Here is a 21,899-nt window from a genome sequence, read left to right on the forward strand (position 1 = left end):
ATATTAGAGCTTCATACTGGATATTAATGATATTAGAGCTTCATACTGGATATTAATGTTATTAGAGCTTCATACTGGATATTAATGTCATTAGAGCTTCATACTGGATATTAATGTTATTAGAGCTTCATACTGGATATTAATGTTATTAGAGCTTCTTTCTGGATATTAATGTCTTTAGAGCTTCTTTCTGGATATTAATGTCTTTAGAGCTTCATACTGGATATTAATGTTATTAGAGCTTCATACTGGATATTAATGTTTTTAGAGCTTCATACTGGATATTAATGTTTTTAGAGCTTCATTGAAAACATTGTTTCTGAACTTTGTGATGTTAAGGTAACGTGTTTACACTATAAAAGATGATAAACATGCTCTTGGTGTAGATCTGCTCTTTTGGGTGTTATTAGAGCCACTAGGGCACATTTTCCTCTGCAGTTGCTGTTTCTGAAGCTCGGCCCGGTCTGCTTCCTGCCGCTCATGTAAAAATGCTGTGTGTGTTTGTTTTACAAATGCCTCTGTCCCTCTGACCTGACCGGCCTGCAAGGGATGAAAGAGCCGATACAAACGTTTGTGTATGAGAGCTGCTTTTCTGTGAACACAGCAGAATACAGATCTCATTCCAGAAAGCACAGGCTGTGTAGCGCGAGAGTAGCTTCTGAACAGAGTTTCAGCTTGTGTCTGTCAGTCTGTCTGTCTGTCTGTTATACTGGCACCTATATTATTAGTTTCTGTATATTTGACTGATGTGTCGTTGCCAAACATGCCTGAATCTCTTATCCCCAAAAAGTCATTTTGGAGAAAAGGAGCATTTCTATTGGTCTATTCTTTGTGAAATGTTGATGAATTCAGGTTCACATTTTGGAGAAAAGATACAAATATGGAGATTTTTGTGTGACAGTGATATATAGATATGCATATTAAATTATAATGAATAAAGTTATCTAACATTTTGAATTTGCAGTAGTTCTGAAATTTAAATTTGACTGAAAATATCATTTTAGACACAATTATAATTTACTGAATTTAATCTCGGGCACATTTAGTTTGCATTTATGACAAATGACATGATTTTTACAGTATGTTCAATTCAGTAAGTGTACAGTTACTGTGTAGTAAAATCAGTGGAGGATGTGACTTGTTTACACCTCCAGCATCAACTATATATGGAGTTTGACCAGGGGTGTTGAAAAAGTCGCATATGGTTAAAGGTTTTTAAAAATTGTCATAAATTAAAAAAAAAAAGAAAAAGTAAAAGGAGCATTAATATAAAAAAAAAAGTAAACACAGCCTCATCCAATTTACAAGAAAGTAAATCCAATATATCATAAAGTATCTTCTACTTACTCGTATAAAAGTGCACACCACTGGTAGACCTAGGGACTTGGACTGTAGTGGTAAAGTGTGTGTGTGTGTGTGTGTGGGTGTGGTTTGGATTTTCTTGGTTTTGAGCTTATACTGAGCTTCTCTCCTTTTTCAGGTCTGGAGAGAGTGACCATGCTGTACCTCGGCCTCCACAACGTGCGCCAGACGTCCATGTTCCCCCGCGACCCCAAGCGCTTGACCCCCTGAAAGGTCTCGGCCGGTCTGACCTCTGGCTGACTCTGGAATCGGGGCGCGCCGGGAATTTCAAGTGCCACCACAATTAACCAACAACCAACAGCAAATCCAGCCAGTTTTTACAGTTTCATACTAGAGGTACGCCAAGACCAGGCACAGCACAGCGCAGCAGCAGCAGAGCTAACGTCCTTAAATGAAGGGAATCAGTGTTCAGTAACCATAGATACTAGAGGAGGTGGGTGGTCTTGTGCTAAGGGAAAGCCGTTGTGGTCTGTTGTGTCTCTTTCTACTAAACCAACTTTACTACTTCACACTACTGACCGTCTGACCGACCAGTCCACCTATTCTCACAGTTCTACAGTGATTAATGTAATTAGGGGTTTTTAAGGCGTAGAGTAATTTGGCTGATTGTTATATAAGTATTAAATAATTAAAAGAACTGAAATCCAAATCTGGAACTCTCTGTGGTCTTTATTTGCTTGATACACTCTGTCCAAATGTTTGTGGACACCCCTTCTAATGAAGGCATTCAGCTACATTAAGTTGCACCCATTGCTGACACAGATGTGCAAATGCACACACACACAGCTTGTCTAGTCCCTGTAGAGAAGAAGTACTGCCAATAGAATAGGACTCTCTGGAGCAGATCAACATCATGACCCTATTGGCTCCATGCTGCCTAATAATGCCAGGCGTGGACTAGAGGGGTATAAAGCATCAGTGACGCTGTGTCCTCCTTTCGGGTTCATTTTAGACACAATTCCAAGCAAACAAAGCATATTGTCCCAAATCACGGATCTCCAAATGGTGACTTTACAGAACAAAAAAATGCTGTTCAATTGAAATGGAAAATAAAGAGTTTATTACAGGTAATTTAGAGCATTTCTATTGGTCCATTCATTCAGAATTATGTGCACTGTGTGCAGAAGCAGCTACAAGCAATGTTCAAACCATGGAGAAAACTAGAAATGGACTAAAATGGAGATACATGCTTTTCACTGGACCAGCTCATCAGTCGTCATGTAGTAAGAAAACAACCTATAGAAAGATGGTTATTAGTAAATGAGATTGTTTAGGTCTTTATTGCGCTGTCATGCAAAACTGTGTATCTCCGTCTTTGTACTTTTTCACTTTTATATGTTTTATAACCTTAAATATTATTTTCACATTAAAGTTAAGTAATCTTCTTTTCCTACTACTGTAAAGTTGCCATTTTGGAGAAACAAGGTTTTTGTGTGACAGCGACAATATATTAAATGTTTACTCGGCAGCCGATTGTTGTTATGATTCTTATTCTTATTATTTATTTACATTTTTTGAAGGATAAAAGAACATCTACTGTAAAAAGAATATATTGATAATTAGGGCTTTATTTTATTATATATGAACCTGACAGGCTGGACGATGGCTAACACGAATCATGCGTCATCAGCTACAGTGTTTAACTGTACACCAGCAAGGTGAAGCGCCCAAGAGTACTTTTAGTAGGTACTCTTAGTAGAGTCTAAGATTAGAGGATCTTCTGGGCTCTAGCTCTGATATAAACTAGCTAAGGGTATTTTCTGAGACAGTGACGCTCTTCTGTGAGTCACTCTAGAGACGAGCGTCTGCTAAATGCCTTCAATGTAAATGTAAATAAAATGGGTTTCTGATAAAGTGGCCAAGGAGTGGAAGGTTGAACAGCAGCAAAGCTCATAATTCATAAGGGCTTCCGATTTCACACTGTTACATAAATCTGAATGGTAAGTAAGTAATTGGGCTCCTTCTCTTCCAAAACTTCATTCCATTTAATCCAGTTAACCTCCGGGCGATTACAGGCTCCATGAACGCTTCTTCAACACCTGAGGAGATCACGCAGGCTGAGCTGTCAGACTTCCTCGCTCCAGTGCTGATCCACACGTCCACGTGTATCAGATTACCGGGGTGTATCTGATGATCTGCGCTGAATCCCTGTTGAAGCCTGTTCCAGAAGGGTTGCTGAGCCCAGGGCCCGGGGGGACAGAGCTCTGTGCGGTTGTATTGGGTTTTCCCTGCTTTGACGCACTTCAGCAGCTTGATAATTAGCTAATGAGCTGAAACAGGTGTTAAAGTCAGTAAACACAGGTTTCCTCCCGCCGAAGCCTGTACGCTTTAAACTCCTGCATTTCTGATACTGTGGGTTTGAATAAAGATCACTATGGTTTAAGTGAGGGGGGCACAGTGCCTTTAAGCACAACCACAGGCCTCATGTCGTTGTTAAATGGCCAAAATAATGGAAAATCTAAATTATTAGAGCCAGGCAGATATAAGACCTGATTCAAACATCTGTATCTACCCATACCTATCTATATGTACCCATGCCCATCTGTATCTACCCATACCCATCTGTATCTACCCATACCAATCTATATGTATCCATACCCATCTGTATCTACCCATACCCATCTGTATCTACCCATACCAATCTATATGTATCCATACCCATCTGTATCTACCCATACCCATCTGTATCTACCCATACCAATCTATATGTATCCATACCCATCTGTATCTACCCATACTAATCTATATGTACCCATACCCATCTGTATCTACACGTACCTACACCCAATCTATATGTATCAATACCATCTGTATCTACCCATACCAACCGATATGTACCCATGCCCATCTGTATCTACCCGTACCCATGCCCATCTGTATCTACCCATACCAACCGATATGTACCCATGCCCATCTGTATCTACCCGTACCTACACCCAATCTATATGTATCAATACCATCTGTAATCTATCCATACCCATCTGTATCTACCCAAAGCCACTTGTTTCTACCCATACCCATCTGTATCTATTCATACCCATCCATATGTATCCACCTGTATCTTCTGCAAGCCCACACAGCACACTGCACAAGCTGTTAAGCGAGGCTCTGTCCCATTGCATGCTCCTTTGGTGCTAATGTGCTGAGAAGAAACTGTCTAGTTTGCATTTTGGAATTTTCTCTGAACAGGAAAGACTGGTGCAGACTAGTGTCCTGGTGGCTGGTTGCTTAAAAATCAGTTCTGTCCATGCCTGCAGTCTGCTGAATTATCCAGACCGCTGATTTCGCAGGAAGATACAAAGAGCTTTCAGCTGGAAAAGGCCACTGTAATCACACTCCAGCATTTCTAACAAAGAGCAGTGTGTAGCAGGAGGTCCTGGAGTATACAGCAGAGTTTAGCCAGACCAAACAAACCTGGAAATCAGATGATGAGACCTCGATGAAGATCTGATCACATTTAAAGTCATTGAACCAAATGAACCAAAGTAAATGAGTATAGGTGTGTTTGTTTATGAAGTTTAGAAAGTTTATTTAAATGAGTCACTAAAGTAAAGTGTTTTTTTTTTTTAAAGAGGGCGATAATCAGGTATGACTTTATCAGTCTAATCTTCACCACACAGGTTTCTGGAAGTGTGCCATGCCTTCAATAATTTCAAGAATCCCACATTTGGTTTATTTATAACCAACATGACAACATTTCTGCTTATGGGCCTATGACATCACCAGCAGGTTGAAGAAAATGGTGGTTTAATTTTAATTAAATTAATTTCAATACACAGGAAGTTCATTTTCAAAGCCAACCAATAAAATGGCTGCAGCACATTTGACTTGATGCTATCTACCAATCAGAACCAAAGAACTTTAGTAGGAAGTCTACACATACTACAACAAAAAAATAAACAGCCGTGAGCTTTAAATTGAATCCAACGAATCCTCAAAATAAGATCATACCAGATCAAATAATTATAATAATAATAAAATAAGACTCCATTATTATCTCTCTTTTTACCTTCTCCCAGTAAATGATCACCCAGCCCGACCTGCTGGAAGATTGCCCGCTGAGGTCCCCTCTACCTGCGTCAACCAGCTGCCACCTACCAGTCCGGCCAGCAGGCCCCGTCCCCACCACCACCCATACCAGACCAGCGGCTCACCGCCTACCACTGCTACCTGTCTAATGACCATGTTCAAACCTAAATAGACTCTTAACTACCTGCCACTATTAACATCACTACTATTAACCATCATGACCATCACGGCCATGACTATATACAGTTATTCTACACTATGATTATTATATTATGATTATGGTCAGAGCAGTTCAACAGTTTAGATGGTTTGGTGACTTTTATCAATAATTTATCATCAGTTCTGATCAGAGGAGGACAGGTTGGGTCCCCCTTGTGAGTCTTGGTTCCTCCCAAGGTTTCTTCCTCCAGCTCTGAGGGAGGTTCTCCTGCACTGTCACCGTTGGGGCTCACCGGGGGTCTTTGATCCTTCATGTCTTACGTTTATTTTTTTCTGTCTTTTACTAATTACTAATTATGTAAAGCTGCTTTTTGACGACAACAGTTCTAAAAAGTGCTATACTAATAAATCTGACTTGACTATTATAAACTTCTCATTCATCCAAATAAGGCATACACAATTGTGGCGCAAATGCAGAGCTGTATAGTAAGGAAGTAGAACTACTTCACTACTGTACTTCAGTACTAAAGTACTGTATCTGTATCTACTGGAGGATTATTGTTTTCTCCTACTTCCACTTTTACTTCTCTACATATATTAAATGAGTTCCGATACATTTATGAGTTTATGTTCTGCATTGTTACTTGTTACGATTAAAATAAAAATGCTACGAATCATTTCAAACCCACATTATCACCTCCAGAGCACTGGTTTGATGAAGCCGCCACAGCATTGAGCAGAACAGGCGATCGAGCCGTGAGCTTCCTCTCACTCCGCTGCTGCAGTGAGGACACTAACGCTAGAGCTCTGCTAGTTCATCTCCAGATGGAAGAAGAAGAACCACCAGAAGAACCACCTCCATCTTCACCTCCTGCAAAAACTCATATGTGTCCGAATGGGCTGAGATCTTTCAGCTGTGGTTGAGTTTACAGAGAGTGAAGCTCAGGGGTTTAAGCTGCTCTCCTCACTGGTTTTACAGATGAAACTCTTGTATGTGGCGGGTTGAGTCAGGTCTGAGTTTGTTTACCACTTCGGTGCAGGACAGTAAAAAGTCTGGACGCTCGTCTTCCTGGATCTTAAAGGATGGCGGGTCGAGCCGAGCCGTACTTGAAGCTGGAAGGGCTCTTGGTGCAGATCGGCTTTTGACCATCACCGCCATCAAGTACGGAGGGGCTGGCTGGTCCAGTCTTGTCTTTGTAGACCAGAGTCAGGGGTCTGAATCTGATGAGGGCAGCAGCTACAGGAAGCCAGTGAAGAGAGAACGCAGCAGAGGAGGAGCTGAACATAGAAACGTTGAAGACGAATTTGAAAGAGTCTGGGTCTCAAGTACTCGAATACAGCCCACCTGAAGTAAGTCGTGTGCTGCAGCCAACAATCATCTTTAAACCGCACTAAAACCAGCATCTTCTCCAACCCTGATGATGAAACACACTGGAATTCTCCAGCCATGGAGGGTTGCAGGTTTTGTTCTGTTCGACAGTCTTTATTTTATTAACAGGCACCTGGTTGGACTGTGAAGTTGCGCCAGATCAGATTTTACAATCAGAAGAACCTTAGCCCTAATATTAAATAAAATGAAATAAAATAAAATAAATAAATCAACTTTTTGAGTAAATGCAGATTCATTCAGGACCTTTGAGGTGAGAACACTGACCTGTAGCAGATTACATGTAAGGATAAGTAAACCCATTCAGCATCAATCAACTCTACCAGCTGTGAAACGAGGAGCTCTGTCTGAGCGCCAAACCAAAAACGGCGGATATTACCAGTGCTTTAAAATAAAGAAAAAAGTAGCGTTTCACAAATTCTGTGGTTTATAGTTTTGTTTTTGTGTTGTTTTTAGTACAGAAGCAGCTTGAGGATGTACAATCAACACCCCACACTGTAATCCGTCACTCCTGCCTGCAGATAACAGTGCCGTTAAGGAGTTCTGTTGAGACTGCAAGACATGAAAAGACATGGACATGTTACAGGACGTGTGCAGCCTTTAACACCATCACAGTAACTCACACAGACACACGAGACACATTGAGGCCTACCCCCCGGGCTCATTCTGAGGAGCTGCCCGTAATCTGCAGGAGGAAGAGGAAGATCTGGACGATGTCTACGTAAAGAGAGAGGGCTGCGAACACATACTCCTCTGGGCTGAGGGTGTGAGAGCGGTTTCCTATCAGCACCTGGGTGTGATACGCCAGGAACTACGGGACAGAAGCACAGAAACACCAGTAACACAGGTCAGACCTACAGCACTGAGAGCAGTCTCTGGTCTTACAGGACTAGACTGAGTTGAGGGGGGATCAGAAACCATGCTGAAGACCACGGAGAGCTAGCTAGGCTAGGCTGTGCTAAACAGGGCTGGGCGTCGTTGGACACCATCAATCAGGCCACTCTCAAAATCACAGCTATCACATTTGGTGAGTTACTGGGAGGAGGTGAGCCAATGTAGTGTTAGGAGGAGTCTTGCCCAAGGACTCTTATTGGTGTAGTGCTACATAGTCACCCAGACCAGAGATCGAACCCCAGTCTCCCACATGGTGAAGCAGCTCACTGGCAGGTAGTGGTGCTATCTGTTGCGCCACACCAGCCACACACACTGCCACACCATTGGCTCGTTAGGTAATTACACACATGCAAGTATTCAGGTGTACCTAATAAAGTGCTTGTAGATGCTTGGGTGCATGTATGGTAAAAACACTGCATATCTAAACCGTATCCAGTATCCTGTAACCTTTGACCTATAGTGAGCGTCTGCCGTGAGGAGGGTTCAGTCCCAGGACGCCTCCTGTGAACTCACCAGGGTGTAGACTATCGCCCCAATAGCAGCGTAGAGCATGTGAAGCCAAGGGACCTGACAGGACAAAGAAAGAGGAGCTGATTGGTTGGAGAAGAAAAGGTCCTAACAATCATACAGGGCCACATATGAGGCCTAGTCTCGGACTAGGCTGCAGCCCAAGACCTCTTTGGCCTTAATCTGGGTTCGGGAAACTGGTCCAAACTGGTGCTACGCAGTACGCAGGCTCAGCTCCCCTCTACCCCTTTCATTACACAGGGATGCTGTTGTCCGGGGGTCCCGGGGGTCCGGGGTGACACTAAGACCCTGTTTACACCTGGACATCAGGTCATGTGACTAGTGTCTGGATTTTAGCTACACTTGATAGTTAAACTGAAATTAGCCAGACTGAAGTGTGATTGCTGTGTGGGACGGAATATGCAAATGTGCTCATTACTTGGCAATTGCTACTGGTGTTTTGGTTGAACTGGGAGGGGTTTTGGTTTTACTGGATGGAGTTGTGGTTGTACTGGGAGGGGTTTGGGTTGTACTGGGAGGAGTTTTGATTAAACTGGAAGGGTTTTTTCTTGTACTAGGAGGGGTTTTGGTTGTACTAGGAGGGGTTTTGGTTGTACTGGGAGGGGTTTTGGTTGAACTGGGAGGGGTTTTGGTTGTACTGGGAGGGGTTTTGGTTGCACTGGGAGGGGGTTTGGTTGTAATGAGAGGAGTTTTGGTTGAACTGGGAGGGGTTTTGGTTGTAATGAGAGGAGTTTTGGTTGTACTGGGAGGGGTTTTGGTTGTACTGGATGGAGTTGTGGTTGTACTGGGAGGGGTTTGGGTTGTACTGGGAGGGCTTTTGGTTATACTGGGAGGAGTTTTGATTGAACTGGGAGGGTTTTTTCTTGTACTAGGAGGGGTTTTGGTTAAAATGGGAGGAGTTTTGATTTTCCTGGGAGGGGGTTTTGTTGAACTGTTTTGATTATACTGGGAGGAGTTTTGAATTTACCTGGAGGAGGTTTGGTTGAACTGGGAGGGATTTTAATTTTCCTGGGAGGAGTTTTGGTTGAACTGGGAGAGGTTTTGGTTTTACTGGATGGAGTTGTGGTTGTACTGGGAGGGGTTTGGGTTAAACTGGGAGGGGTTTTGGTTGTACTGAGAGGGGTTTTGGTTGAACTGGGAGGGGTTTGGATTGTACTGGGAGGAGTTGTGGTTAAACTGGGAGGGGTTTTGATTTTCCTGGGAGGAGTTTTGGTTGAACTGGGAGGGGGTTGGATTTTACTGGGAGGAGTTTGGGTTTTACTGGGAGGGGTTTTGGCTTAACTAGGAGGGGTTGGATTTTACTGGGAGGAGTTTTGGTTGAACTGGGAATTTCGGATTTGGGCCACTTCACCTGCTGTGCTGGTACGATCGTAGCAGGTACAGCGGTTTGTCTGCTAGGTAGAAAGAGGGTCCACCACCCAATAATATCCAGACAAGAGCAGCTCTGTGGTCAGAAAGTGACCCTGATGAAGGTCTTGAGGATGACTAACACACCTAACTAACATCAATCTGATGGGCTCCTGCCACTAACTGAACATCAGCAGGGTCTGCAGACTCTCAGTGGTGAGTGAGTGTCAGTGGTGGGTCACACTTACATACTGAAAGGAGAGTACGATGGTAGTAATGATGCCAGTAACCAGGACGACGACTCCCAGAACACACAGCAGACCAGTGCAGGAGGTGAAGTCCACCTGGCCAAAGACACAAGGAGTCATCCAGTTAGAACCCTTCACAGAAATCAGTAGACCAGGAGAGTAGGTTCACACTCACCTTAATTATAACACTAATTATATATATAATGAACACAATTCATTTCAACTAACTAACTAAAAAAAGGTCAAATGACTAGAAAACAAAAACCATAAAATTAATAGAGATAATTTTTCCTGAATTAGTACAAACAAAAAATGCTTTCAGTGACGACACTAAAATGCCTTATTTCACAGATGTTTCTTCAATTATTAGAATGAATAACCTGCAGTAAAGTGCAGATCAGCACAGACTCACGCTCGGCAACACAGGAACTGGTAACTTGCTCTTACAGCCTCCAACACTGAGGCCAGGCACTGAGCCCTGGCATAAAACTCGCAAGCACAAAGTGAAGGTAGCCCAGGGGGAACGACTACACCCGGTCAGTGAGTGTTGGAGGACACGCCCTGTATGCAAATAGATAGTGGCAGGAGCCAATGGGAAAGATGTGTTTGTTTGCTGCTTTGTGTTGTCACTTTATTTATTATAAGTGTTTGATTGTAGTAAATATTTGACTTTAAATTGTTTTTGTTTTTTACTTTTTTAATTTTAGGTGGGTTTTTTTTTGACAGTTTACACATAACTATATGTGAATATATTCAATTTACCATAAAATGTAAAAGGAAAACATTAAAATTGTGAGTATGTACATAAACCTTTATATTATTATCTGCATGTTTTAATTATTTATTAGATAATTTTAGACAAATAATTTTTAGACAATTTTACATACATTTGTACATAATTTATTTAAATAATGCTGTATAAATAATATTTTTTCTGTAAAAAATATTAATGTAATTCTTAATTATTGGCATAATACTTGGGTTGTTAATTATGTTTTATTTCTATTTAAAAAATGTAGTTATTTTTCATAAAATCTAGATAAAATTGGGTCCGCTCAGTATCCAGAAACCCTTTCCAATAAATGCGTTCACTTAATGGAGGCTACTTTAAGGTGCCTTCATTGCTGACATTGCTCAGGCCAATAGAACGGGACGCTCTGTAGCAGCAGCAAACACATGACCCTACGGTCACCGTGCCTTAAGCTGAGTGGGCTAGAGGGCTATACAGCCCCCCAAGCATTGGGTTGTGAGGTTCTTTGGAGTGGTGATAGATCTTCATCCAATACTTTTGGGATGAGTTGGAGCGGCAGCACCTGACCTCACTCATGCTCTCATGTGGCTGAATGCAATCAAATCCTCCTCACAGCAATGTATTAACATTTATTCTAAAGCCTTCTGAAGCCTGCTGAACCTACAGTGGGACCGAACCATCCCTCCAACGTTTCTCCAGTCAATCCCTCTGACATTCTTCAGTCACCAGAACTGAGGCAGTGGTTGTTGTTCTTCAGAGGTTTGTGATGAGAAAGGCATGAGACATTTACCAGCTAGGCATGAATGTTTTAAGAGGGACAGACGGTCATTGTAAGCCGAGACAATGGTTACATTCGATACCACCAACAAAGGCTCGTTTCAGAGCCACCCAGTCGACGGAGGCCCGCAGTACTGCAGTTCTTACCTTGGTCTGAAAACAGAAGACTGTGACAGCGACGCACACGATGGTGGTTATCCCCAGGGCCAGGAACACTGCTTTGGTGTCAAAATAACTGCAATGACAATATTGACAATATTACTGGCATAAAGGCACTGTTTTCCACCGAAATGCACCACAGAGCGCCACAGGAGGTCATTCCTACCTGTGGCCATCAAACTCTATAACCCCTCCCTCAGCTGTGCAATACTTTATAATAAATTATACTGTTGTGTGCAATAATAATAATAGTACTGTACTGTACTTCAATTTAATGTGTGCAATAACTCAGATGCAATAATTTTCCATATTTATTATCACAGTTATTACCAATGTGCCACTTTACTATATTCATATAATTTATATATATGTACATTTTTCAAGTTTTTCTCAAATTGTTCTCTCTTTGTGTTTATTTTAAAGAGTGTTTATTTTATAGTGTTTATTTTAAAGTGTTTATTTTAAAGAGTGTTTATTTATAGATTGTTTATTTTAAAGAGTGTTTATTTTAAAGTGTTTATTTCAAAGAGTGATTATTTTAGTGTTTATTTTAAAATGTTTTTTTCAAAGAGTGTTCATTTTAAAGTGCTTATTTTAAAGAGTGTTTATTTTATAGAGTGTTTATTCTTACATGAATGGTTGCAACTGTATTTTCCCTCCTGGGATCTGATTCGGATTTATGCCACTGACTGATAATTTAAAAGCCCAGCAGAGGTTTTGTGAAGACTTGTCTGTAAGCTAAAAATAATAAACTCCCACAGTGAGCTGAAACACCTAGGCTTTCAGTTTTATTGCTTAAACAGATGCAACAATGTAAGTCCAATGAATAAGGGTCCCTTATCATATACCTAATTAAATACTGAATTAATTTATTTATTAAAATGAAAACAAATAAGAGACACAAAAACTAAAATAAATAAATATATATTTTAAAATCGATGCATTTTATAATAGATAAATATGCTTCTGTGTTTCTGTAATGCTATCCCCATTGACTTAAGTGCATATTTATTTATTTCCATATTTCGTCCTCCAGTGCACTATTTATGTAGACTAAACCGACACACCATTGGTCAACCCCAGAGGAATCACTGTGTTCATTAGTTGCAGTAGTTGTAGTGTTGGTGGAGGCTGAGAGCTGAGGCTGACAGCAGCCTTTGTGCAAAACCCAGCAGCTTCTGAGATGTTTCTGAGATGATTCTTTAAAAACCATCCAACTGCTGCTCTGTTTATGTTGGACTTGGTTCCAGTAAGATGTTGACTTCAGCTTTGTGAAAAGAGGAACTATAGAACGTCCATCTCCTCCATGAAGGACATCCTGGTTATCAGATTAATAACCACCAATTTTCAAAGAGTGACGACTACAGCAATGACTCCCTCAGTAGGTTGCCTAGAGTGGTGCGGGTTGGATATACCAATAAAATAGATATTTACCAATTTTAGTATTTCTGTTCACAGAATTATACATATTTAATAATTAATTTCTAATCCACATTTTTTTTTTTTAAATCTGAATTTCTGTTTGGTTTTTTTGTATTTATAATGATGTATTTATTTTTGCTTCTTCAACAGCTGTGTTCTTATAATAATTCTATCATTATTTTATTTAGCATGTCAGATTTATATTTGTAAAAATATATCAAAATAATCTAAATAAATGAATAAATAAATAAGTTTTCTTTTTCTTTTATATATTTTATACTTTCCATTCTGTAAAACACAGAAAATGTGCTGTGTAAATAAACAATTATTATTATTTTTATTATTATTATTATTATTATTACAGCTGTTCTCACAAGTCATAAACTAACTAACACTGCTTGATTGAGGCTTGGACTTGAAAACCTGCCTGGGTTCACGTTAAACTCCTGCTCTGTCAGAACAGTGACTTCTACTACTGTAGGAGCAGCAGCAGGCGGTAACCGGTCAGTTAGTCCAGTTTGTAATGATGCTGCTGTTTGTTGCTGAAGAGTCGAGAGAGGGATGCTGTATTTTGGAAGGTCAGTGGCCTTCATTAATGCTAGCTAATGGCTCCTCTGTCTGCTGCTCTGTAACAAGAGAACCACAACACAGCAGGCTTTGGTGTATGTTCAGCTAATGTCGTGATCCATGAGGTTCATTTCTGTGGGAGAGAGCACTGCCCTCCAAATCCCTCTAATGCTTCACTGCAGGATTTGGACGCTAAAAGAAAAATGGCAGGTGTACGTGATAGTGCCCTAGAACCCAAACAGGCGTTTATTTCAGATCCATTACACAACATATTCACACTAAACCAGGGGTGTGTGAGTGTGTGAGTGTGTTACTAACCTTGCTATTGTTCCCGTCATGTAGGACATGGCAAGAGTCTGTGGAAGAAAAATCATTTATCTGTATGATCTGGTTTATTGAGAAAGACCAATGTAATCAGGTCAAAAATGACCTCCAACCACTTCCTTTTTAATTTTAGTTTTTATATAGCACCCTCTGTGAAAGCACTTAATGAACATTAGGTAAAAACTGACATAAAGACACACACACAAGCACACACGTAGCCTAATAATAATAATAATAATAATAATAATAATAATAATAAATGCAAGTCAAATAGAACAGAATACAGTAAACAATAAGAAAGCAGAAATTAAAAAATTAAAGGCATATAAAAATACATATAAAGATGTATACAAAAATAAAAGCAGGGAAATATTGGAATTCCAACACTTACAAAAATTAAGAGAAGGAACAGATTCCAGGGATATCGCCTCCTGTAAATAAAGCCAAACATTAATCAGGGCTGGATGGAGCAGCTGGAATTGACTGGCTAAGCTGTAATATCAGTAAAAGCAAGTTAAACTCACCGTGGTTTCTCACAGCACACCAACACAAGGTACGTCACAAAATACACAGCACTGTGGAGAAGATGATGCATTTTTCTATTAATACTGGATTGACATAGTGAATTACCTCACAGCCTGCCCCACTACACTCTAATCAGACTGGACATGTGCTGAAAAGTACATCACTGTTAAAAGTATTCTAAAGATTCAAAGATTCTTGAGGAACGTTTGAAGGTTCTTCAACTTGAAGCTGTAGAGAAACCTCTTATGGTGTTTTGAGGAACCTTCAAGACAAGCTTTTTAGAAGAAAAAGGTTCCTTAAAGTACCTTAAGAGGTTCCTCCACAGTTTCAAACTAAAAAATCTGCCATGGCTTATATTTTTGGATCAGTGCAACAGTGCATGTTAATTCAATTCAATTCTATTCAACTTCATTGTCATTGTACTAATACAGGCTTGAACAGGACATCCAAACACGGGTATGCTATATAAGTCTCCGTTACAGAATAGGTAGGACATCATACAATAGTGCAAGGACAACAGACAAAACATGAGACACAGTGCAGAGACAATAAGCATAAATACAATAAATACAGTAAACACAAAAATATACAAATATGTGCAAATATGTGCATGAAGGCTAGGTGATTAATCCCTAACCCTCAAACAGCCTATGTCCCACCAGTGGGCCGAAAGTGTTATTACCAGAGAATAGCCACAACAGTTTGTAGAAACATCCCTGTAGTTGCTGAGTAATACATCTTAGTGTGTAATAAGCCTTTCTGCATTAATGTCCAGATTACGTTAATATACTAACAGTAAAATGGAGTAAATATGTAGGGAAGGGATGTGCTGTGTACGTAAATGAAGAGTAAAATAGAGTCTGTGCTGGGGTCGACCAGATCTGGTGTTGTAAACATCACCACATATGAAAACAAGTATAGAGTGCAGTATTGATTATAGCAGCAAGTGCTCAGGTTATGAGAAGAGTACACAGCCTTTGTGCACAGAGAGGGAGTTCCAGTTGAAGTGTATATCCATGATGAAAATCTGGCAGCTGTTCTTTATATTGTATCAAAATTTATTGATGAATGGACCAATAGAATTGCTCCAAAATTACTTTTTGTCCCTTCTGCTGCTGTTTTGGACATACGAGGGGTTTGCATTGTATTTGTGACTGTATTTTCTGTTTCGTATTGGGTATATATTGGGTATATTTACCATTACAAGGGACTACTTCCAAATGTGAATTGATTTGACACACAAAAATCATAAATGAATTAATAAAGGAGAAACTCACAATGATGCCCAGTAAACGCCAGGATACTTGATTACAAAGAGTCGGACTGGATCACTGTGAGATGAGACAAAAACACACACAAACACAGAATAGCTGATGTGTTTCGAATATCTGATTCCTGTTTTCATTTGAATACAAATGTATTCATACTTACACAAACGTGAACACAGCGACAATTGAGGCAGTGAGCGCTAATTGTGCCGCCAAAATTAGGTACACCTGCAACCAGAAAACAGGCAATGTTTTATACTACACAACATCCCTAATTACTGCATCAACATGATGCAGTGTTGTGTAGTTAATATTAACAGTAATCATCAATGCTTTACAAAACAGGGCATACATATGTCATTTTTAATAGAAGTGGGCAGTATGACAGTATTTTTATAGTTATTTTGATTAATTATGTAACAGCATGCATTTCTCAACATGGTGTAGATATCACCAGTACTTAAAAACACTATACACTGCATGTTTCATTAGAAAAGATTATCATTTTGTAATTATAAAATTAATAATAATGTTATCAGGTTTTATTAGTATTTTTATTTTGTTCAAACTTAGCATACCTCAAAAACTACACATATTGTGAAATTACATGTTTTGCCATATTGCCCAGCTCTACATTTCACAGCAGTTCTCACCTTTCTGATAAACGCATGTCGAACACTCATGCTTTCCCATAATCCATCTGCTACAAAGTCTTCTGTGTCTCCTGTAAAATCAAGCATGGATTTACTGACCACTCTGGTGGGGTCTCCACAAGACCTCTGAAGATGGAAACTGGTACCAAGACTAAGGTTAGCAGCAGATCCCAGGTCCTGTAAGTTGTGAGGTTGGGTGTCCATGGATCACATCAATGAGCCTTAGATTCCCATGATCCTTTCACCTTTCCAGTGACAGTTGTCCTTTTGGTAGGTGCTGACCACTGCATATCAAGAACACCCCACAAGACCTGCCTGATGTTCTGGAGATGTTCTGACCCAGTCATTGTCTAGAACATCACAGTTTGGTTCTTGTCAAAGTGTCTCAGATTTCTACGCTTGTCCATTTTTCCTGCTTCAACACCTTCAACACCTTCGAGAACTGACGGTTGCCATAAGGCCTTTTTCACGATAGCTTACCTGGGTTGGAAGAAGGCATCCCAGAGGGAGTGAAAGCTGGTATGAAGGATGGCATCCCAGAGCCTGGGTATCCTTGTCCGTACCACGGCCCGTCCGAAGGGTGCACCCCAGGCTGCCCCTGGCTGCTGTAGCCCCCTTGCTGTGGGGGAAAGCCATACGCAGGATACGGATAGCCACCACCCTGCTGCTGAGCACCATACTGATGATGTGCTGACTCTTCATAACTTGGAGGAAGATTGGACTTCGACATTGCGATGTCCCTGTGAACACAAGCCAAAGTGACGCTATCACCACCACCTCCCTCTGCAGATACACATTCCTGAAGGTTTCCACCAGCCTAAAGGACATCCTAGTAAACCACATTCAGGCAAGCATGGACAGCTGAAGGGAAAACTGATGGCTGGTGTTTGGCAAGGTTGGGCACTTTCCCTTCCTCAGTCTCTATGATCAGACTGTCCGATCCGAGTTGTTGATATCTAAGTCACCTTTCAGTGTTAACATTTATTTAGTTTACTATAGCTATAACTAAGTATACAGGTATAGCAGGTATACAGTTGTCACATTAACTATATTGACCCCTAGCTAGACAGCAGTTTGTATATCTAGTTACATTAGCTTAGCCGAAACAGGGCTGGCTAAACTGTGGGTATATGCTGTAGCGCAGGCACGAGCGAGTGGTTATAAGTAGGGATGTGGTTCATCCAGGCATATTTGATTGGATTTGTAATGGAAATATCAGCAATTTTAAGCCCAATTCAATTATGATCCTTTGTTTTTACCGCTGTGTTCCAGTAGAGAGCCCTCTGGCGCCCTCTAGGCACCATAAATGGTTTGTCTTACGGTAACAGAACATGTTAGAGTCTGAAGAGCCGGCAGTGTGTAACTATTTTACAGTGGAACATTAAAACTCATTTATCTACAACCTGTAACCTTAAACCCTTACCATGAACCCTAAGCCCACTATAGCCTACAGTGCAGGGGGCAACAGACAGAAGAGCTAGCTAGCTGTGTTAGCATATGAACAAGCTAACTCTCATATTTGTGTTAGTAAACCTTTAAATCTGAACACTGTCTGTCTCATAAGACTCTCAAATCAACAAACCCATCAAACTGTCCTGCTTCAGATTAAACACTAATTTAAATAATTTAGTTTCAATTACAGCTCTTATACCATCCACTACACACACACACACACACACACACACACACACACTCACACAGATACACACTCACCGGGCTGCAGGACCTCCACCCCAGACCCCTGTCTCTCTCTCTCTGGCCTCTCTGTGCTGCTCTCTCCTGGTGTTGCTGAGTGAAATCTGAAGCCCGTTTACTGGAACCAGAGCCAGACTGGAGAGGAGGAGCACCAGAATAATAAATAAATAAATAAATAAATAAATAAATAAATAAATAAATAACCTCACACTGTAACACTATCACACCACAAGTGCTGTATTATACTCATGTACAATATTCTATATATTACTCTATAGTATATATCTATACTACTATATTACTATTACTCAGTTTTTAAAATATATAAATATACAAATATGAAATAATATTACATTATATTGTTTGCACTATGCATATAACAATATAATATTATAATATAATAATAATATAATATAATAATAACTTATAATACAATATTATATTACATAATATATAATACAATAACACTTTTGATATTACTACATAAAATATACTATATACACCATTACATCATAATATACTTTTATAATATATTATATATTACTCTACTGTTATATTTATTACATACATTATATACAAAATACATTATTATGAATATTGTACTAATAAAAACTAGTACATACACTACATACACTGTCAATCTTCATTATATACTATTATAATTATAAAACATAATATCACTATGCTTGTATGTACTGCTAAATATAACAGTATAAAAATGACTATACATTATCATAACTTTGTAATATAATATTAGACTAGATTAGATTAAATTACATATTATTATTATTATTATTATTATTATTATTATTATTATTGTTATTATATTTTTATAGAATCTATTAATTAAACCCACAGGATCAATAACACAAAACACTAACTGATTCTAATTGATCACTAATTTGATATATGTTGACAGAAATGATAAGATACTCTTTTTTACACTCTTATAAAATACATTATTTAATATCTGTCACAGTAAACCACACCCATGTTAGTGTTGTTGTAGGAACCCCAGGAGGCCAGCAGATGTCACTAAAACGCTTAAAATGGTGAGAGCAAAGTCCAGCTCCTCTTATTATCCTGCAGTGGTACGAGCTCCAGATGGTGTTCAAAAGGAGCCCCAGGGGACAGGAGGGCTTATCATCCCTCTGCAGGTGCTGCTACCATGCTCCTGTGACCCCTGGTCTGACCCCTGGTCTGACCCCTGGTATGACCCTGGTCTGGACTGGTCTGTATTGGTCTTTACTGACAGACTGAACATCAGCACTGACAGTGCTGACCATGCAGAATACCAATATCAGCCATTCACTGTATACTGTAACCTACATGGCTGGTGCTAGAGGACCCTCACTCTGCATACCACTGCTGTCCAATAAAAAACATGTATCTCCATTTTTGTCCGTCTCCATAGCTGCTCCATGTAGCTGTTTCTGTACACTGTGTAGATACTTTTGGATCAAATGGAAATTAAATGCTCCAAATTACCTGTAATTACCTCTTTTTAACTCATTTTAATTGACTTCCATCCAGAGTGAAGATCATTTTTGCCTGCTCCTGTAAAGTGCCCATTCTGGAGATACATGTTTTTCACTGGACAGCGGCGATATGTTGATATTTTTCCTGCTCGAACACAACACATACACACAGAGTGGCCAATAGAGTGTCCACTATTAACATCAATCACACGACGATTGGTTTGATTTTCACATTTTATTTCATTAATGAGCTTCAGAATGAGCGTACAGCTTTACTGTGTGATTATCAGTTTACTAATCAATAATCAATGTATCATTAAAGTGAATTTTAATTGACAGAAAGAAAAGTGAATTAAAGTTGATTAGTGGAGACAGTGACTGGCTTTTCTCTCAGGGACTCCTTTTATTGATCTGTCTCACAGTCACAGTGACGCCGTTAGGAAGGCCTCCACTGACCAGCTGCTGTTTGATCTGCGAATGAATCAAATTGAAAAACTGGACATTAAAGTGATTCAGAGTGTTTTAGCTCCCTGTTACACCACAAAAAGACCCCAGAGTAAAAGCGTCAGCTCTCAGACCCCAGAGACTCTGGAACTAGAGAATAATTTCCAGAGTGGAAATGCATCCATATTATTCCAATAAGAACCCTTGGGCAAGACTCCAAAACCCAGAGGAACCTCCAGGGCCTTCAGAGAAGCTCTAATCATTTCTGAGAGTAAAAATAATATAATCTTTAGTTGATTTGGAAACTAAACAGAAAACTGCCCAATCCGGATGGTATCAGTGGTATCTGGGCAGATTCAGGGCGACTCTAGACATTCTGAAGGTTCTAGATAGGCTGTGAGGGTGAGCGGTAGTGTGAGCAAAATACATGGCTCTCTAGACCTTCTGGAGGTTCTAGATAGGCTATGAGGGTGAGCAATAGTGTGAGTAGAATAAATGTCACTCTAGACCATCTGGAGGTTCTAGATAGGCTGTGAGGGTGAGTGGTAGTGTGAGCAGAATAGATGTCACTCTAGACCTTCTGGAGGTCCTAGATAGGCTGTTAGGGTAAGCGGTAGTGTGAGCAGAATAGATGTCACTCTAGACCTTCTGGAGTTTCTAGATAGGCAGTGAGGGCCACTCTATAACTTCTGTAGGTTCTAGATAGGCTGTGAGGGTGAGCAGTGGTGTTAGCAAAATAAATGTCACTCTAGACCTTCTGGAGGTTCTAGATAGGCTGTGAGGGTGAGCGGTAGTGTGAGAAGAATAAATGTCACTCTAGACCTTCTGGAGGTTCTAGATAGGCTGTGAGGGCCACTCTATAACTTCTGTAGGTTCTAGATAGGATGTGAGGGTGAGCAGTGGTGTTAGCAAAATAAATGTCACTCTAGACCTTCTGGAGGTTCTAGATAGGCTGTGAGGGTGAGCGGTAGTGTGAGAAGAATAAATGTCACTCTAGACCTTCTGGATGTTCTAGATAGGCAGTGAGGGCCACTCTATAACTTCTGTAGGTTCTAGATAGGATGTGAGGGTGAGCAGTGGTGTTAGCAAAATAAATGTCACTCTAGACCTTCTGGAGGTTCTAGATAGGCTGTGAGGGTGAGCGGTAGTGTGAGAAGAATAAATGTCACTCTAGACCTTCTGGATGTTCTAGATAGGCAGTGAGGGCCACTCTATAACTTCTGTAGGTTCTAGATAGGATGTGAGGGTGAGCAGTGGTGTTAGCAAAATAAATGTCACTCTAGACCTTCTGGAGGTTCTAGATAGGCTGTGAGGGTGAGCGGTAGTGTGAGCAGAATAAATGTCACTCTAGACCTTCTGGAGGTTCTAGATAGGCAGTGAGGGCAACTCTATAACTTCTGTAGGTTCTAGATAGGATGTGAGTGTGAGTGGTGGTGTGAGCAGAATAAATGTCACTCTAGACCCTCTGTAGGTTCTAGATAGGATGTGAGGGTGAGCGGTGGTGTGAGCAAAATAAATGTCACTCTAGACCCTCTGGAGGTTCTAGATAGGCTGTGAGGGTGAGCGGTAGTGTGAGCAGAATAAATGTCACTCTAGACCTTCTGGAGGTTCTAGATAGGCAGTGAGGGCTACTCTAGAACTTCTGTAGGTTCTAGATAGGATGTGAGTGTGAGTGGTGGTGTGAGCAGAATAAATGTCACTCTAGACCCTCTGTAGGTTCTAGATAGGATGTGAGGGTAAGCGGTGGTGTGAGCAAAATAAATGTCACTCTAGACCCTCTGGAGGTTCTAGATAGGACGTGAGGGTGAGCGGTGGTGTGAGCAAAAACAATGTCACTCTAGACCTTCCGGAGGTTCTGTACATTAGGTGTTTAGTGTATTAG

At 40.3% G+C, this 21,899-nt stretch overlaps 2 protein-coding genes across 2 annotated transcripts in view; one reads left to right on the forward strand and one right to left on the reverse strand.

The window, feature by feature from the left end:
- dars1 (aspartyl-tRNA synthetase 1) overlaps nt 1-2,011 on the forward strand; it is a 51,795-nt gene extending 49,784 nt beyond the window's left edge. The window contains exon 18 of the mRNA XM_072685354.1: nt 1,481-2,011. Coding sequence (XP_072541455.1) covers nt 1,481-1,572 — 92 coding nt within the window. The 3' untranslated portion in view covers nt 1,573-2,011. The remainder of the gene's footprint in view (nt 1-1,480) is intronic.
- Nucleotides 2,012-6,736: 4,725 nt separating this feature from the next.
- Nucleotides 6,737-18,178, reverse strand: LOC140560501 (protein lifeguard 3). Its single transcript, XM_072684971.1, has 13 exons — nt 18,114-18,178; nt 16,881-17,140; nt 16,401-16,471; nt 15,911-15,975; nt 15,757-15,810; nt 14,479-14,529; nt 14,346-14,385; nt 13,949-13,986; nt 11,630-11,717; nt 9,955-10,050; nt 8,345-8,398; nt 7,590-7,748; nt 6,737-7,489 (listed from the first exon to the last, which is right to left on the reverse strand). Exons 2-12 carry the CDS (start codon nt 17,128-17,130, stop codon nt 7,599-7,601), a joined length of 957 nt encoding a protein of 318 aa, XP_072541072.1. The 5' UTR covers nt 17,131-17,140; nt 18,114-18,178; the 3' UTR covers nt 6,737-7,489; nt 7,590-7,598.
- Between the last annotated feature and the right edge of the window lie 3,721 nt (nt 18,179-21,899).

This window comes from Salminus brasiliensis, chromosome 8, assembly GCF_030463535.1.
Source record: "Salminus brasiliensis chromosome 8, fSalBra1.hap2, whole genome shotgun sequence".
Classification (NCBI taxonomy): domain Eukaryota; kingdom Metazoa; phylum Chordata; class Actinopteri; order Characiformes; family Bryconidae; genus Salminus; species Salminus brasiliensis.

What these genes read in the sequence shown, in the direction of transcription:
- LOC140560501 (XM_072684971.1), bottom strand. Translation starts at nt 17,130, where the DNA reads ATGTCGAAGTCCAATCTTCCTCCAAGTTATGAAGAGTCAGCACATCAT. An exon ending in GTCGCTGTGTTCACGTTTGT is followed by an intron (nt 15,811 to 15,910) that starts GTAAGTATGAAT and finishes CTCATCTCACAG; the next exon opens with TGATCCAGTCCGACTCTTTG. An exon ending in TCTTCTGTTTTCAGACCAAG is followed by an intron (nt 10,051 to 11,629) that starts GTAAGAACTGCA and finishes GTCTTTGGCCAG; the next exon opens with GTGGACTTCACCTCCTGCAC.